General features: G+C 43.7%; 1 protein-coding gene across 2 annotated transcripts in view; it reads right to left on the bottom strand.

Annotated features, from left to right (window-relative positions):
- The window catches only part of Shtn1 (shootin 1), a 124069-nt gene that overhangs the window by 60129 nt on the left and 44025 nt on the right, over positions 1-19915 (bottom strand). For both annotated transcript variants that reach the window (XM_004659304.2, XM_045131887.1), the window contains exons 6-9: positions 14810-14978; positions 11940-12037; positions 9967-10048; positions 3772-3866 (exon numbers count right to left, since the gene is read on the bottom strand). In XM_004659304.2, the coding sequence (XP_004659361.2) occupies positions 3772-3866; positions 9967-10048; positions 11940-12037; positions 14810-14978 (444 nt within the window). The remainder of the gene's footprint in view (positions 1-3771; positions 3867-9966; positions 10049-11939; positions 12038-14809; positions 14979-19915) is intronic.

Raw genomic sequence — 19915 nt, 5'->3', positions numbered from 1 at the left:
CTGGACAGGAGGCACAGCAGTTAAGAGACATGCCTGCAAAACCTCGCAGACCCAGTTCTAATTCCCGTGTACTCAGTGAAGCCAGGTGCACAAGGTGGCACACGCATCTGGAGTTCGTTGGCAGTGGCTAGAGAACCTACCCCCCACATTTGCCTCTTTCTCTCTCTCACACTCTCTCAAATCAATAAAAATATTTTTTTAGCAAAGGCTGGAGTAGAAGTGTGATCATCCTAGTAAACAAAGCCATGTGCCTCTTAGCAATAGTCTGTTGAAAACCTGGGAATCCACAAACTGCGTAAAGGGAAAAATCCACCAATTCCCATATAGCACTACTGAAGAAGAGTTTCCTTCTCACCATTATGGTGAACAAATTTAGATATTACTAAATTACTGAACATCACCACAAATACTTATGTCACCAGTAACCTCAGCCTGGCTGGCCTTGCTTTTCCCACCCTCGTGCTGGGTCAGCACGGAGGCCGTCCAGGTTTGAACGGGTAAGGCGCGGGGCCCACCGCGAACCCGAAGCCATCACCCGCGTCTGGGCACGCTCCCCGCAATCTCTCTGAGGAGCCCATCTGGCTGCCCTGCTTCTGCGTGGCCTTCAAGGTTTTCCTCAAGCTGCTTTGTTTCCTAACATCACTGCACAAACAACATGTGGGAGGGACATGGAGAAGGTCTCAAGATAAGCCCCCTGGCATTGGGGTCAGACTCCACCCACCTTTCCAGTTTTGCAAGCAGCAGTACCTTTGCGCTGTCCCTGCGCCCCTCCCAAGGCTTATCTAGCTGCACTATTTATAACTACTGCAGCTCTTTCCCAGAGGGCTCTGACACACTTCAGTTCTTCTTCTTCTTCTTCTTTTTTTTTTTTTTTTCCTTTACTATGAGTCAATAGCAAACTGTTTTACCTCATCTTTCATTGAACACTCTGAAAAGAACGAATCATATTTCAAATCAGATGTGTTACACTGTCTGTGGAGTTCATTAGCACTGATATGCTCAGGAACCACAAGCCTCATCTGACTGTCAAAAGCCATCCCCAGAATTCCATATCTCCCTTCTCCAGTTTGGCTGCTTCGCCCTGTGATGGCTTCACACTTCCTTCGCCACCTCCTTCGACACACAAACTCCTGTGCAGGCTGAGTCCTATGCATGCAACGGTCAAACTACTTATGTAAGATGGAGCTCTTCCTGCAGACTGGCTCCATCCCATGAGTTCAGCTACCTGGAAACCAGCCCAGAGCTACAGAATATCCAACGCCTACATGTCAACAAGGTCAGGTGGAAATAGAGAAGCTCAAAGCTTATCTCTAACATGAGAGGGAAATCATTACACTGGTGAGAGGCTGAGATAATGGAGGTACAACATGGCAACGTTCCACGGGCAGTGGAAGAATCAGCTTGTGTAATGAGAGCACCAGACAATGGCCAGGGAGAAAAGCAGATACCATGGCACTGTCATCCGAGGTGACGCATGGAGCTGCAGCCCAGATTCTCAAGGGTGTTTGAAACATGCAGACAGGGCTGGAGAGCTGGCTTAGTGGTTAAGTGCCTGCCTGTGAAGCCTAAGGACCCTGGTTCGAGGCTTGATTCCCCAGAACCCACGTTAGCCAGATGCACAAGGGGGCGCACGCATCTGGAGTTCATTTGCAATGGCTGGAGGCCCTGGTGTGCCCATTCTCTCTATATATATATCTGCCTCTTTCTCTCTCTGTCACTTTCAAATAAATAAACAAAAATAAACAAAAAAATTTTTAAAAAAGACACATGCACACATGCTGTCTTCATAGTGGACGGTAACTAGACATTATGTACATCTCTAAGCACAATTCCTTTCTCCTTTACAGTATTTTATACTTGACAAGATACTTTTAAAAAAAAATGGTTCCATTCGACTGTAAGATCAGCTGGACTTGGTTTGTACAGAACCTATGCAGATGGTGAAAGTGAAGTCTAAAGGAGCTAAGGACTATTCTAGGTATAGGACTGGCATCTGCATGGACAGATTCTAAACCCAGAGCTTCTCCGTCAACTTCACTGAGCCTGATGACATGCCACAGCTCTTCCCTAAACAGATGATCTTTAATTCAAACTGCGAAGCTCTCAATGGTAAATACGCTTTTCAATTTTTAATGGACACATAGTGATTGTGCACACTTTGGGGGCACACCATGAAAATGTAATATATATTCATGTACCGTGATGATGAAATCAGGGTCATTAGCATTTCGATCGCCTTTCACATTTATCATTTGTGTTAGGAAGTGCCAAATGCTTCTCTTCTACTTTTTTTTTTTTTTTTCCTTTTGGTTTTTCAAGGTAGGGGCTCACTCTAGCCCAGGCTGACCTGGAGTTCACTATGTAGCCTCAGGGTGGCCTCGAACTTGTGGCGATCCTCCTACCTCTGCCTCCTGAGTGCTGGGATTAAAGGCGTGTGCCACCACACATGGCCTCCATTCCACTTCTTTATAAAATATATTTATAAAATAGTGTTGGAGAGAAGTACCGATGGGTAAAGTGCTAACTGCACAAGCATGAGGAGATCACTGGCACCCACTTAAAAGCTGGGTGTGCTGGACACTTCTGTAATTCCAGCACTGGGGAGGCAGATATCCACCAGCAAAAGGCTTTCTGGCTAGCTATTCTAGACTAATTTGTGCACTCCAGGTTCACTGCATGACTCTGTCTTAAAAACCACTATGAGGGGCTGGAGAGATGGCTTATCGGTTAAGACACTTGCCTGCAAAGCCAAAGGACCCAGGTTCAATTCCCCAGTTCCCATGTAAAGCTAGATGTACAAGGTGGTGCATGTGTCTGGAGTTCCTTTGTAGCAGCCACTGACCCTGAGGTGCCCATTCTCTCTTTCTCTCTCTATTTGCTTCTTTCTCTCATATAAATAAATAATTTTTTAAAATATGTAAAAAAAAAAAACCGCTGTGAGGAACACAGCCAACATTGACCTCTGTCTTCCACATGTGTGTGTGCATCCATTTGCTTAAAAGCACAACACACTTACTCACAAGACAAAAGGATGAAAAACAAAATATACAGGAGCTATTATGGGGCTGGAGAGATGGCTCAGTGGCTAAAGGCACTTGGAAACAAAGCCTGATGGCCTAGGTTCAAGTCCCCAGTACCCACGTTAAGCCAGATGCATAAAGTAACACTTGCAGCTAGAGTTCATTTACAGTGGCAGGAAGTCCTAGCACTCACCTTTCTTTCTCTCAAATAAACAAACAGTTTTTTGTAAAAGGAGCTATTATAAGCCAGCCGTGGTGATGCATGTACCCCTTTAATCCCAGCATTTGTGAGGTAGAAGTAGGATTGCTCGAGGCCACCCTGAGACTACATAATGAATACCAGGTCAGCCTGAGCTAGAGTGAGACCCTACCTCCCAAACCCAAGGGGGAAAAAAGGAGCTATTATAGTCACCTTCTGTGCTATGGGACACTAACTTACTCTTCCCATCTGACCATATTCAATTTGTTGGCCATGTATCTTCTGTAAAATCCCTTAAGAAACAAAATTCTGACTGTGGATGCAGCTCACTCTGTAAGGGGCTTGCCTAGCATGCCAAAGACCTGGTTTCAATCCCCAGCACAGCATAAACGAGGAGGCATGGTGGCATATAAAGCAGAAGCAGAAGAATCAGAAGTTCAAGGTCATCATGGGCTGCATAGTGAGCTTGAGGCCAATCTGGACGACACGAGCCCCTGACTGCAGCAAGCAGAGAAAAAATTTTTTATAACTAGGTCTATCCAGCGTACCCACCTCTTGTGCAAACGACTCTGCCTTCTTACGAAGGTCCTTCTCCAGCTCCAGGTTAACTTGCAGCTCCTCATATTCTTCTACTGCTAACATGGATACTTGAGCAAAAAGAAAAGGAAACAGATGAAATACCATGCACCACGTGTGGATGGGAAACCATTCTCCACACAGCCTACAGCAGCCTCATCCATCCCAGGGGTATATTCTGGGATGAGGTTTGTGCAGGGCAGCCTGGTGTGGTGAAACCATTCGTACCTTCTGACTCAACTATTAACTGCATATCCTGGAAGACCAAATCCTAAGGGCGGACAGAGGTTCGGTATCAAGAATGTTCTCAGGATCACTGCTGAAAGCACTGAAACTGTCTACATCAAAGCTTTGCAGCAGATGAAATATTACTGCTATTAAAATAATACCATAAAGGGCTGGAGAGATGGCTTAGTGGTTAAGTGCTTGTCTGTAAAGCCTAAGGACCCTGGTTCAAGGCTCGATTCCCCAGGACCCATGTTAGACAGATGCGCAAGGGGGCGCACATGTCTGCAGTTCAATTGCATTGGCCTGGGCCCTGGTGCACCCATTCTCTCTCTATCTGCCTCTTTCTCTCTCTGTCACTCTCAAATAAATAAATTTAAAAATTAAAATAATAATACCGTAAAAACACATAGTGAATGGAAAGGCATTCATAACACAGTTTTTCAAACATATGAATTCATTTCTGTTGTTTAAAAGCCACAGTCAAGCCAGGCGTGTTGGCGAATGCCTTTCATCCCAACTCTTGGGAGACAGAGGTAGGAGGATCACTGTGAGTTCGAGGCCACCCTGAAACTACATAGTGAATTCCAGATCAGCCTGGACCAGAGTGAGACCCTACCTCGAAAAACCAAAAAAAAAAAAAAAAAAAAAAAAAGCCACAATCAAAACATTGCAGGCATCACACAGGGCATGGAGCACGTGAACGGACTACATACATGTGAAAGACGCTAACCCTCCCCATACTTGAGAAATGCAAGGGAAGACTCCCTGTGACATCCAGGGAAGAAGGACTTGGTAAAAATAAAACATCAGCTGGCCGGGCATGGTGGCGCACGCCTTTAATCCCAGAACTCAGGAGGCAGAGGTAGGAGGATTGCCATGAGTTGGAGGCCACCCTGAGACTACATAGTGAATTCTAGGTCAGCCTGGGCTAGAGTGAGACTCTACCTAGAAAAACCACACACACACACACACACACACACACTCACTCACACACACAACTGTAGCTTTGTTAAGTTTAGAGGACATGCAGCATGATGGGAACAAATACATTGCCAACAGAAACATGAACTAAATACATCTACGTAACACCAAGACATCAAGACAGTGTGTACCAATACTGAAGACAAAATTTTATATTTAGCTCATATCTTAGTAAAATTCTTGGCCATGTATATCAGATGGCATGTAGGACAATGTTTATGACAGTAGAATGTAGAAAAGCAAAAAAATGGAAATAATTCAAATATCTAATAACAGGGCAGTGGGTAAGCAAATTTTGGTACGGCCATCTCACTGAATATTACTCAGCAGCGAAAGCTACACCCTCCAACATGGATGATTCACAAACTTGGGTTATATACAGAACAATTTCATTTACGTTGTGTTCTAAAGTATACACAAGTAAATAACATAATGTTTAAACTATTGAAAAAATTATAAATAAGGAAAAGCAAATGATAAAAATTCAAGGAAGGAGATGAGTAGAAAGGGAAATTTATGGACTTGTAAGATGTCAGTAGGTACAGAGATTTACTACTATTCTCTTCTATATGTTATAAACATAAAACAAAACAATTAAACATACATATGGGGCTTTTTCAAATTATACACATACACACACACACACACACAAATGTGAATACTACTTATCTATGATTTATAAAAGTTAGGATTTGAGGCTGGAGAGATGGCTCAGTGGTTAAGGTGCTTGCCTATAAAGCCTAACAACCCAGGTTCAATTCTCCAGTACCCACACAAAAGCCAGATGCACAAGGTGGTGCATGTACTGGAGTTTGGTCGCAGCAGCTGGCGGCCCTGGCACACCCAGTCTCTGTGTCTCTCTCTTCTCTCTATCCCTCTCTGCTTGCAAATCAACAATTATTTTTAAAGTTAGGGTTTTTTCCCCCTTACTGATATGTAAACTTAAATTTCCCCCCAAAAAGTATGTTACCTAACAAAAAGAATAATGGAGTATCTATAGGTATGTGTGAATGTGTATGAAATGAGTTGTTCTTACCAGCCTTAGACCCACAGTCAGAGCTTTGGATTAAAGAATTATTATAAGACAGAAACATTCAAAGGGAAAGTTCTGTCAAATAAAGGCAACAGCCACCTTTGCTACTTTTGACATTTAGTGGCCTACTTTGTTAAATGACGACAAGGCCGGGCAGTGTCGGGAGCCATAGAGCAAAAGCCTCTCCATTTTGCCTGGGCCTGCTTGGTCAGCAGACTGCTTACAGAATCTTATCTTTTGCAAAAGGCCAGTTTATGGTCAGGCTTCTGGGCATTAGGCAACCAAAAGTGCCTCTATCTTGAGCAATGACTCCCATTTTGTGATAAGTTGGCTGTTCTGGAAAGTCACAAAGCCTGCAGCTGTTTGTTAAAGTCGTTAATCTTGTAGCCTTGGGCCTACGACCTTATCCTGTCAAAAGAGAATTGTAGCAATACCTAAACTACCTACAGACAAGCTCCCCTGTTCTGCTGTATAAAAGGCGCCCTGAAAAAATAACAATCGCAGCTCGATCAGACTCCTGTCTTGCTGTGGGTTCCTTCGTGTCTCCTGTCCCTTCCATTTCAGGTTCTCTAGGGTCCGTGCTCCCGTTGAAGGCCCGCTGGCCGGGGCAGGGCAGGGGGAGCCATGGTGCTGCCAGGCCCTGCGCTCGGGGCTGTTCCGAGGAGCCGCCACCGCAGCGCGTCGCACCCGTCGGCTCCCCGCCAAGGAGCTCGGACTGCCGCGTCCCCGCGCTCCGCCGGCACTTCGGCCCTAAGTGACTAAGCACTGGTTGGCTGTGTGTAATGACATAGAATTTCAGAGTCTGCACTCTGTAGCGCCCAACAGTCTTGCTCCAGCAAAGTAATGTAAGCGGCAGTTTGTGTCAGGAATGATAGGTCGCTGGGAGCAAAATGACTTTCAACCCTATTTAAAAGAGAAATTTCGGGCTGGAGAGATGGCTTAGCAGTTAAGCGCTTGCCTGTGAAGCCTCAGGACCCCGGTTCAAGGCTCGGTTCCCCAGGTCCCACGTTAGCCAGATGCACAAAGGGGCACACGCATCTGGAGTTCGTTTGCAGAGGCTGGAAGCCCTGGCGCGCCCATTCTCTCTCTCTCCCTCTATCTGTCTTTCTCTCTGTGTCTGTCGCTCTCAAATAAATAAATAATAAAAAAAAATTTTTTAAAAAGAGAAATTTCATGGAGAAAACAAAGAAGACGGACTATCCAAAACCCTGGGCAAGATGATGGACTCTCTTCTAAGTCCAGAATGCTGTAATAAGAAGTGAGTTCTAAGATGCCCGGGTCCCTTGGACTTGGATTCTAAAAGAAATGAGCCTGGTCCTGGTGGTGCATTTGTTTCTACATCCTGCTCTCTTGCTTGGCAGGGTATTCTCTCAAGGCCAGAGCCATGTGGCTGACCTCTGTCATCAGAGTGCATTAAGACCACAGAGTTTTCGACACATTACTCTCTGTACATAAAGTAGGATCCGGAGAAATGCGACAATCTAATCCATGTCCCGCATTGAACTACGAGCCCTTTTCTTCAAATATCCCAGCTGGCGAATGACACACAAGACCCAGAGTCACCAGCAGGGACAATGCGCGAAGCCCTGTGTCTGAAAACTTCCCTGTTAGGGCCGCGCCTCTGCAGCTAGGAGACTGCGTGACTGGGGGAAGACAAGAAGCCCGCTGAGTCTCTGCTATGGTCTAGGTGTGCTTTGCCCTCCAAAAGTTTGTGTGTTGCAAGCTTGGTCCCCAGGGTGGCACTTACTGCCTGGGAAATAGCACAGTCGGGGTGCAGCTTGGCAAGGGTCAACGGTTAATGCTGGTCTCGCCAGTCAGCCAATTCTCACCACAGTGGTCTGGAATAAATAGAGCAAGACTGGCCTTTCCCTTACCATGTGATTTCTCCCTCACACCCCACAATCCCGCTAGAGTGACCCCCCCCCCCACACACGTACATCTGGGAGGCTGGCTTTTCCTATGGTCTGTCCTTCATACTCCACTCACACTCTTGCCATGATGCCATTCATGAGGTAGCAACCCCCACCCCAAGAAGAATGGCCTTTCCCTCACCATGTGATCTCTCCTTTATCCCACAGTTCTTCCATGATGCCATTCACCCTGAAGGGAGCCCCGCTAACCAGACCCTCACCCAAGCCAAGCAGATGCTGATGTCACATGCCTGGATCTCTGAACTAGAAACTAAAAATAACCCTGAATTCCTTTTTAAAAATATTCTATTTTTACTTATTTGCTTGACAGAGAAAGAGGGAGAGAGAGAGAATGGGTGTGCCAGGGCCTCCAGCCGCTGCCAATGAAATTCAGGTGCCTGCACCCCCTTGTGCATCTGCCTAACGTGGGTCCTGGGGAATCGAACCTGGGTCCTTTGGCTTTGCAGGCAAACACCTTAACTGCTAAGCCATCCTTCCAGCCCATAACCCTGAATTCCTCATGAAGTGCCCAGTCTTGGGTATTCTGTGATAGCCACAGAGAATGGAACAGTATAATTCTCTGCCTTAGAATGACTCTCACTTTGGCCTCACCTCCTGTCCTAAACTGAGGGGCATCAGGAGCAGTGCCCATGAGACATTTCTACAGTAAGAATAACTGGTCACTGTTGACCAAGCCACACAGCATCTTCTTTAGAAGCAGCCATTAGAGTCATTTCCTTCTTACAGTAAGACCGGGTCTGAGCCTCCTGATCACTGGTTTTGTTTTGAGGTGAATTCACTTAAATGGTCATGAACCCCAGGCTGGGGGTAGCTACTGGGCATCTAAGAGCCAGATATTGGGACACAAACAGGAAATGTGTAAGACCTCTAAGCAGAGTCACTTAGCACATCAGTCAATATGCCCATTTCCCATTTTCCCTTCAGCCTACTTCCTTCCTTCCTTCCTTCCTTCCTTCCTTCCTTCCTTCCTTCCTTCCTTCCTTCCTTTCTTTTTCTTAATGGTGAGAGAGAGAGGGAAGGAGGAAGGCAGAAAGAGTGAGAGAGAATTGGCACACCAGGGCCTCCAGCCACTGTAATCGAACTCTAGACACATGCACCACCTAGTGTGCTTGTCTGTGCAACCTTACATGCAGGCGTCACCTTGTGCATCTGGCTTATGTGAGACCTGGAGAGTAGCACATGAGTCCTTAGCTTGGCAGGCAAGCGTCTTAAACTGCTAAGCCATCTCTCCAGCCCCAGCCTATTTACTTAAGTTAAAACATTATCAGGTGGGCATGGTGGTGCACGCCTTTAATCCCAGCACTCAGGAGGCAGAGGTAGGAGGATCACTGTGAGTTCAGGGACAGCCTGAGACTACACAGTGAATTCCAGGTCAGCCTGGGCTAGAACGAAACCCTACCACAAAAAGCAAAAGCAACAGCAACAACAACAACAAAAATTACCAAAACCTACTTGTGCAACTCTCCTAATCTTTTCTAGATTCAGATTTACTAAATAACCGATCAAGTCTATGAATGCCGAAGGAAATACGGCCAGTTCAGTTGGTTATAGCATGGTGCTAATAAATGCTGAAGGGGACAGACAAAATGGCTATGGTCTCTGGATATACAGAGGACCACGGTAGTATGTAGATTTGAAGTTTCAAAGTAAGTTAGTTTCACGTTCCTCAAGGAAATCACTTTGTCACTTGTTTGTTTGTTTGTTTTGAGGTAGGGCCATCTAGCCCAGGCTGACCTGGAACTCACTTTGCAGTCCCACAGTGATTCTCCTACCTCTGCCTGCCCAGTGCTGCAATTAGAGGCATGCACCACCACGACCCCAGTGATGAAAAATAGGAGGGAAAGCTTCACTGCTAGACAAAATACAATCCAGGAAAATATTTTTAGCTGCAAGAAACTTTTGGGACGGGTGTAAAAGGACACCAAATGTAGGTAAACAACAACAACAAAAAAATTATACACATGTTCAAGAAAAAAAAAAAAGTCTGGAAAGACATACCTCTGTTGCATTTTTCTAAGACTTTTCTCTGTTCAAGAACTTCTGAATTTAAAGCAGCTTTTTCTTGTTTAACCTTATTTACCTAGAAATGTAAGGTAGGAGAGAAGAAAACATCCAAAATTATAAAGCAAAAGATATGGCAACATGTACACTCAAATGTCTACTGAGTTTTGAACTTGAAGTTACAATGCAGAGCAGAGACTGGCCTTCCTCTCTTGGAGGTAGCTTCCTTTGAAGGTGATTCTGGGGCAGAACTCATTTACATATTCAAATTGACATCAGACCCTCTTACACAGGACAGAATAGTAGCCATTCATTTGGTGCCAAGGATTCATATTTTTAGTGTAAAAACACAACAAGAGATCACCTGGAATGTACGGCAATCATTTAGCAAGAGATCCAGTACTTGATTTGGGGGTTTAGTTTGAACTTTCATGACTTTTGGCTTAACTAAAGCACACATTAATTCTAAAATAAAACAGAAAGGGCAACTTTAGATTTTGATGACTTCTGGCTTAAATAAAACACATATGAGATAGTCTCTCCAAAATGTGGCTTTTTAAGTAAGGCTTTTAACATGGAGGACACAACATAGCAGTATTTTTCAGTGTAAACCTATGAGAATTGATTTGGATAAATCTTGAATCTATTACGGTGAATGTAAAACACAGGTATGTTTACAGAGTCTAAAAATGCTCAAAATACCTGGTTCTGCACTGAACATGTAAAGGCACATAATGGAAGGATAAACACCGCATTCAGAAGAGCAGTTGTTTAGGGAACCGAGCAAGGAGGGAGGAGGTGGCAGGGGAGGGGGACCCTGGGGTTTCAGCACGACGCTGGCGGTCTGTGTATTAAGCTGGGTAATAGCTACAGAGATTTTCACTGCTTGAAATAGTCGTAAGAGAAACACCTTCTGAACTGTATTCCACACCACCTCTGTGAGGGTGGGGAGAGAATTACCGATAACTAGCCACCACCGAGGGCAAGACTGTTCCCTGCCCCTTTCGCGTGGTTAAACACCAGGGCTGACCGCTCCAACCATGGCTCCGAAGCCACCAGCATCTCCAGCACAACCATGAACTGGTTTCTTTTCATACAGCCCGAGGTTTGTTTTTGGTTTGCATTGGTAAGTGATACGCACCGACCGACGGGGAGGCCCCCGTTGTCCAAGAGCCCCTCATCCGTCTGGCCAGTCCTAACAAAGTTTTGGCAAAATGAAGCAAAAGACTGGGCTGGGAGGCTGGTGGGCACGGCTGCCCGAGCTTCTGACATGACAGACTTCAATGTACACGGGGAAGGGAGGTGACCTGGCTTCAGAGTCATCCCCCCATGGTGCTGGTACACAGCAGGCGGGAAGCTCCTGGACTACAAAATCTGCAACCCACAAACACAATTTCAATCAAGGTTGCCAAAGCAGATCCTTGAAGCCTTGCAAATGATAGGTAAGTCAGGGTGTGGCCCTTTACTTAAATATGGTTCAAGAGAAACAGAGAGAGTCTCCAAATCTCCACCTGCAACCGCTCTGCCTTGAACGTTTCTGCAGTGAGGGAGGGGCGGGACTTGACCCCGGGCCAGCCAGGCCCCGGGGAATCTAAACTCTTTTCTCTTCCTTATTTACCAGAAGTAATAGAGTGTTCGACTAAAACAGGAGTAACCACTGTTACAAACTAGCCCCACCTAAGAAAAAGTAGGGGTACAAGGAATGTACCCCTGCTGCCTTAGAGCTTTCTTGACTAAGTGGTGTGGTGGGCACATGAATACCATGACCTTAACTTCCATCCCTTGTTTGTATTTATTTATTTATTTGACTATTTATTTGACTGAACTAGGAGGGCGGAAAGAACATTAGGATCGGTTCATGGTTTTCATGTCAGAAACTGGCTTTTAATAGCAAGTTCTTGACATAGTCACTCAAACTGGCTGTTAGTTTAAAATATTAACAGCGTTGCCTTCAGGCTTGAGATACGTACTTCTTCCATCACTTCCACAAGCTTGCTCTTGAGGTTTTCTAGCTCAATCGCTAATACCTTCTTCTCCTCCTGAGCAGATACAATTTGATCTCGAAGCTCTGCATTTTTACAGAAAAAAAAAAAGAAATAAACTTATTCTTAAAAGACACCAATTTGCTGTTAAGTAGGTTAGACCATGAATTGCTTGAACAGATATTGGTCATTTTCCCACAGTCACACAGCCATGGTGGGAAATCAACTGCTCTGTATCCACTCAGTGGGACGGTACCCATAGCTGGAGCTGGGAAACAAGTCAGAACCATACCCCCAAACGAGTCCGCTCTCTATTATTCAAGTTACCACAAATCGTGGGCTACAAGAGGGCTTACACCTATTAAACTCTCTCTAAAAAAAATAAGGGTTAGCCCATTTATCTGGTGCTAACTTTACTCTCCGTTAGAAAATCTGCTTCTGCTTTTCAGATAGTCGCTGATCCTAAGGAAAGAACCACCCCATCATACCTCAAATGGGCCCCAGCCGAAACGAAGAATAATTGGGAAAAAAAGCAAGGGTGCTGTTCTCTTGACGAACAGGGTACCAGCACAAGGGAAGGGTGAAAGAGATCGACATGGAGAACAATCAACTCCTACCAAATCAGATAGCCAGAGACACAGAGGACCCCAACACCTCATCACTGGAGCAGTCCCAAAAGGACCCCAACATGGCTCAGGGAAATTTTGTGGAAAAGAATGTCAGAGCCACACGTTGGGTCATGATATGCAGAGACATTGCCTCCTAGCCATAACTGAGGGCTAATTCCACAATGCATGACCCATATACCTCAACAAGGATGGGCCGGGGGAGGGGGGAGGACAGGGAGGAGGCTAAGGAAAATAAAGACAGAAAGAAAAAGAAAATGCCCATCCCTGTGCAGTGCACAGTCAAGGGTATTTAACGATTAAAAAGAACGTGGAGGACGAAGGGACAGTGGGACCCTCAACTGATGTTTACCCCGTGCCAGATAGTCAAGGCCACTAGCAATCTTATATCACATGCCAAATGTACCACACAGAATTTTGGGGTTTTGTTTTTGTTTTAGACAGGGTCTCATGTAGCCCAGGCTAGCTTCAAATTTTCTCTGTAGCCCAGGCTGACCTTGGAGTTTTGTCTCCACCTCTTGGGTGTGGGGATTGCAGGCACGTGCCATTGCGGACATCTTATGCACTGCTGGGGATTGAACCTGGGGCTTCATGCATGCTAGGCAAGCACTCTACCAACTGAGCTACAGCCCCAGCCTGAGCCTCAGGGTGAGTTTCCTTTGCAATCTATCAAACCCACATTCTAAAAAAACTATCTTGCATTTTAGAAGTAAATTTTTAAAGCTTTCAGCAAAGACAAATTAAGGCATTGTACCAATTTCTTTTTTATTTCATAATGGCCATGGGTCCTTGTCACAATACAATATAAACAAACAATTGGGCAGTTAATAATTTGGAGATTTAGATTTGAAGAAAAAAAATCTTGACTTCCTGCCAATTTATAGCCCTTAAACATTAAAACATTATTTGAACTGACTTGAAAATATAAAGAAGGGTTAATTCTAGTAATTTTCTCTCCAGAGTTGTGGGTGTTTTGTTTCTTCATTTACTTCTATTTTTTTTATTATTGGAATTTAATGAAAAAACATGTTAGTACAATGAAAAATACTAGCCAGCATAGCTACAAAAGCTTCTGGTGTTACAGTGACTTGTGCCATGAAATGTTTAAAATGACCCACAGATTAGCACAGGCGGCTTGGGTTTCTGCTCAGGCACTCTGCTCTGCCACTTCCACTTTCGTTATTTTCAATTTCCTACCCTTCTCTGAGGGCAGTAGGAAACCTGTTACATGATTATTTATAAATTAAAATTAAACTTTCTATGTGAACCCAGCTTGAGGAAAGCTCTGAGGTTTCGTTTGAAATCCCTCTGTCCACTGGCTGGCTAATTCAAGAGGGAGAACATGAGACCATTGTTATTGTTCAACACCCACCAGAAAGGATCCAAGCACAGGAGGAAAGGGTTTCACTCCTCAGCCTTCCCTCTGGCATCAAGTCTACCCTGTTGTAGTATAAAGGGCTAGACTTGGGTAAGTCAGGGAACGTCCTATCTTCTTTATACTTCCAATGGAGATGGAGCATATTTAAAAGCACTACTTTTGAATATGACCTACTTATTGAATCAAAAGGTTGTCTTACATCTTTAACAAAAACATTCCAATAGAGAATCAAGCAAAATCAGGGTGTTTGCTAAACACACACACACACACACACACACACACACACACACACACATTTTGGTGCTAGAAACTAAACTCAGGATTTTATATATGCTGAGCTTGAGCTCTACCACTGAGCTACATTGTCAGCACAGGCAATTTGTAATTTGATGCATAGTTTCTTTCATTTGACAAAAATATCCCAGCTGGGCGTGGTGGTGTACACCAGGACTCAGGGAGGCAGAGGTAGGAGGAAGGTCATGAGTTTGAGGCCACCCTGAGACTACACAGTGAAGTCCAGGTCAGCCTGGGCTAGAGCGAGACCCCACCTTGAAAAACCAAAAAAAAAAAAAAAAAGACAGAAAGGAAGGAAATATACCCCTATCCTCTTATATTTATGGTGATTGTCTAATCCTGTTCACATAATGCTTCAGAAGTGCCTAATTCCATGCAAACAAGCAGCAACCCGCAGAGCAGAAATGGTGCACCCTTTTGAGATTTTTCAATCAGGCGCTCCCCACTCCTCAGGCCAATTCTGATGGTATGTTGAAAACTTCCAGTAGACCCAGAGATGTGGGCTAAGATGCTGCTCAGTGCCCTGGCAGGAGCCGTGCCCAGTCGTCAGCCAGCCTCACCTTTGATTTGCTTTTGACAGTGAACTGAGACGCAGGTCTCGGCCACACTGTCAGCATCGGGGGTCGCGTCCTCGTCATCGATGTTGATCTCCTCCGTTATGACATCTGGTCCCAGCTTGGCCATGTACAACATGCTAATTCGTTTCAGAGTTTTGTTTTCTTTATTTAGCTAAGATGAAATAGAAAAATGGTTATTTTTAACAGCAGTTAAATGAGTATCTTGGATTTTTAAATAATAGGCTAATTAAATGGGTTTTTTTTTGTCTTACATCAACATTCACAATAGAACATAACAATTAGTAGCTTTATTAAATAAGGTTTAACTCACATGTTTTCACATTAAATTTATTACTTTAAGTAAGGCCTGAGACCTGGATTATAGCCAAAAGCAAGTGGAAATGGTAGTTATAAGCAATAAGAAATACAAGGAATTCAGAAAAAATACCAGTGTTTCTATTTTTGTAATTTTTAAAAATTTATTTATTTGCAAGCAGAGAGAGAGAGAGATAGAAGAGAGACAGACAGAGAGAGAATGGGCACACCAGGCATGTAGCCACTGCAATTGAACTCCAGACGCATATGCCCCTTGTGTATCTGGCTTACGTGGGTACTGGGGAATCGAACCTGGGTCCTTTGGCTTTGCAGGCAAATGCCTTAACTGCTAAGCCACTTCTCCAGCCAAAATACCAGTATTTCTACCATTAGTATTCTTAATAAAATTAACAAAGCCTGCTGCAGTGGCACATACCTTTAATCCCAGCACTCGGAAGGCAAAGGAAGGAGGATCGCCTTGAGTTCGAGGCCACCCTGAGACTACATAGTTAATTCCAGGCCAGCCTGGACCAGAGTGAGACCCTATCTTGAAGAAAAAAAATAAAATAAACAAATTTTCTGTTTGATACTGTGCTAAGAACACTTAATAAATGTCTTTTCTCCAGCATCCTCTCTTTTCTGGACATTTCCATTGTTCTTTATTTCTATGGGAAACTTGGCCTAACTGGCCAATCAGATCTCTCCTCTAGAAATTCGGAGGCTAGAACAGAGAGATGAATTTCCTCATGTCTAGCTACCGAAAGGTACTGACACCCAGAGTCCACTAGTTGGACTGAGGGAGAGAAGAAGGTCATTTAGCAAAACCCAAAATGAAGCTGACATACAGAGAGAGGCCGAGAAAGGGTCTCCCACGGAGCCCCAGATCCCTGGTTCCAGGCCAGGCCCAAACTGCTCCTGGGGCTCTCTAACAGTCCCCCAGGTCACTCTTTCCTTCTTTGCTTGCTTAGCCTAGTTCCAGAGACTATGCCTACTCTCCATAATGCCTAACGGTAGAAAGTTCAATTTCATTCCTTTTGTCACTACAAAAAGATGTGATTCGTAACATCAAAAAGGAATTCTAGTTTGTCAAGGTGTTTGTTGTTCCCTGATATAGAAATGAGCGGAGTTTTAGCTGAGGTTACTCAGCCATCATCACCCTCTTCAACTAGGACATTTTTGTAATATAACGGTCACAAAACACACATTAAGACCTAGCTTGGTCCAATGTTCACAGAAGGAAAATGTGACTTTGTTCATGGTTTTGCCTCCCAAGACTAAATAATAAAGTTCTTCCATATAGACATCAAAAGTGCTTAACAGGGGCTTGGAGAGATTGCTCAGTGGTAAGGCACTTGCTACAAAGTCTAAAAGTCAGTTTGAGTCCCCAGAACCCACATAAGGCCAGATGTACAAGGTGGCACATACATCTGGAGTTCGTTTACAGTTTTGTCTCTACAAAAAGACATTCTAATTCATAGCATCAAAAAAGATGGCCCAGGCACTCACTTGTGGTCATATTGTCTCTCTTTCTCCTTGCCTCTCTGTCTCACTTTGCTGTCAAATGAATAAATAAATAATTTTTAAAGTGCTTAGCACATGATTTTCCCTAGTATAAACTAGGAGCTTAGGATTGCAAACATATTTCCTTTGCAGGAGTCTTGGCCACCAAAACAAGCTCTGAATTTAATAATTGACATTGGATATAAATGAGCATAATTTACTACAAAACTAACTACTTACTGCATTTCCTTACTACAATAAACTTTACACCAAGCCAAGCATGATAGCTCTCATCTATAATCCCAGCACATGGAAGGCTATACCATTACATGTTTGAGGCTAGCCAGGGCTATAATACATACACAGTGAGTTCCAGGTCAGCCAGGGCTAGAGTTAGACCTGGCCTCAAACAAACAAAACCTTTAGATCAGCTGGGTGTGATGGTGCACACCTTTAATCCCAGCACTCAGGAGGCAGAGGTAGGAGGATCACCTTGAGTTTGAGGCCAGCCTGAGACTACATAATGGATTCCAGATCAGCATGAGCTAGAGTGAGACCTTTCCTTGGAAAAAAACAAAACAAACAAACAAAAAACTTTAGCCCATAAGATGTGTAGTGTGGGACTTGCCCAGTTTTCACCCTTCATTTGTCATCATAATGTGGATGCCTTTGAGTTTCTCACAATACATTTCAGTTTGGAAGATTTGATCCTGATCCCAATGATGTGGGAAATAAATGTATCCTTAGTGCACATTCTGGAGTACAAGAGGCTTCCTTGACCTCTCCAGGGAACCACGAAGAACATAGGAAAGGCTATGAACTCTCCTCATGGCTCTTCCCGCTCACTCTATAAGCCTGTGTGGGAAATCTTCACAGCCCTGTCTCCTGTCCCTCAGTCTCGAGCTCCAGCCCTGTCTCCACACATCACACAATAGGCTCCTCTCTCTTAAGATGGAAAATTCAAGTAAGCATTGCTGTGAGTTCTTTGACTCACAGGCCTCCATAGAAACTCAACGAACCTTCTCTGTCAATTCTCAAACTCTTATCATCTTCTTCTAATGTTAGAAGGAAATGCCACTACAAGAAGACAATGAAAAGAAAAGAAGACAATTTATAATTTCTCTTCATATTTAAATTAATGGTTCTCAACTCTATACATCAGAGCTTTACAAAGTTCCAGTGTTTCATGGGCCATAGTACACTGAAACTTTGGGACACGGGGACCCGCAGAACTTTCACAGCGCTCACCAGAAGATTCCGATGCATACCAATGCTACCATTCACCAGTGGAGGGTAACACAATGCCTTAGTGTACAACCCAGCTCTGCCTCCAGCTCTAGAACCAAGCTAATCTTTCAGTGCTTCAGTTTTCTCATCAGCAAATACAGATAAATAGTCTCATGAGATATTAGAGTATTTAATATATAAAAGTTTTGTAGGTGATAGCTATTGGGAGTGAGAAGTAAGAAGTCTAAGTATTTTTTAGAAATCATTTATCAGCCAGTTTTCTTCCACCAAGGTAAGCATCTGTGCAGTTCTTCCTCCTCCAGGTTGACCATAGAGATATTAATGCTTGGCATCAGGCTTTTAACATATGACATCTTAGATCACCATCCGTGACTGATAAGATCTGGTCATTTGACAGTTAAAAGGATGGCTCGCCAAATAACTAAATACCTCTATCAAACCAGGCATCTAAACCATCACTAGTTGTAACAACACAACTACTATCTTTGAGTCTGTCACTAGCTCAAGGAAAAAGCCAACCAGAAATTTTCATGTCTTCTCTGAAATACCATTTTTGTATTTTGGAAGAAAAACATAAGATTCCCATGCATGAACTCTATCACGTACTCATCTGGTTATAAGTTAATGACATGCCACTTTGTAGTCAAAATAATACCAAAATAAAACCAAAAATAATATACTTCTTAACTCAATGGAAGGTATTACCACATTCCAATTTGTATTTGAATTCAAGTATTTGCAATGGGTACAATGAAGAAAGGAACAAAGCAGATAAATGAAATGACTTAGTATCACAAAGTTTAAAATAAGCAGTCATTTACCAACTTTAGCTACATATTTGAGCCAAGTATCCACACTTGTTTGCAGGCAAACTGTGAGGTCAAACTATATCAGAAGAACCACCCACAGTAATGTTTGATGACAATGATTTAGAAAAATAATTTACAGAAACTTTTATGCTCAGAAAATGGAACCTACCTCCCAAACTGACAACTGATTCTGAGACAAAATGTTCTACTATCATTTATTGACTATATCCAAAAGCATCCTCCAAAGCTTGGACATACAGAGTCATTCACATGCAATGAGCAAGCATACTCATGGTGCTTGATTAATCAGTTCTTTAGTCTGTTTCTTTTAAGGTTCAAGAGTTCATCTTATAGCTTCAAAAAACAAATTGCATGTTTATTTTCCAAAAGATTTCATACAGAACAGGAGACAAATGATATATGTTAAGGATCCCATTGTATAAGAATGAGATTAAGAGAGGAGGGAACACTGGTTGATAAGCAGCCAGAAAAACATCAGTCAGTTGGCATTTTGGCAACATCCTCATGCCTAGACCACACTCCTAGACCCAGTCTGATTTGGAAATAGTCTCAATAACTAACCGTGATCCATCCGATGTTTTCATTTCTCTTTTTCTCTTTCCTTCCTTCCCTCCTTTCTCTCTCTCTCTCCTTCTTCCTTCCCTCCCTCCTCTCTTTTTCTCTGCACATGTGTGGATATGTGCATGGATAACTAGGAGGTAAATTCTCTCACTAAAATCACCCGTTAAGAGGGGAGAAAAAAAAGGAGGAGGATCACTGTGAGTTTGAGGCCAGCCTGAGATAACATAGTGAATTCCAGGTCAGACTGGACTAGAGCGAGACCTTACCTTGAAAAACTAAAAGAGAAAGAGAGAAGAGAAGAGAAGGGATAATTTTTAAAGGAGGACACACATGGACCAACAATAACAAAGCGTCAATAAAGGAGTCTCGGGCTGCAGAGACGGCTTAGCAGTTAAGGTGCTTGCCTGCAGAGCCAAAGGACCAAGTCTCGATTTCCAAGGACTCATGTAAGCCATATGCACAAGGTGGCGCATGCATCTGGAGTTCATTTGCAGAGGCTGGAGGCCCTAGTACTCACATTCTCTCCCCCTCCCCTTCTCTCTCAAATAAATATTTTTTTTAAAACAAGAGTCTCCCCACACTCATCACTCCAGTCCTAACTCAAGTCTATCCTGTTGTCACTTGAGATGAGACTCTGAAGACCTATAGGCAGAAC

Source organism: Jaculus jaculus, chromosome 1 (genome assembly GCF_020740685.1).
Source record: "Jaculus jaculus isolate mJacJac1 chromosome 1, mJacJac1.mat.Y.cur, whole genome shotgun sequence".
NCBI lineage: Eukaryota > Metazoa > Chordata > Mammalia > Rodentia > Dipodidae > Jaculus > Jaculus jaculus.
This window is presented reverse-complemented; position numbering and strand designations above follow the sequence as displayed.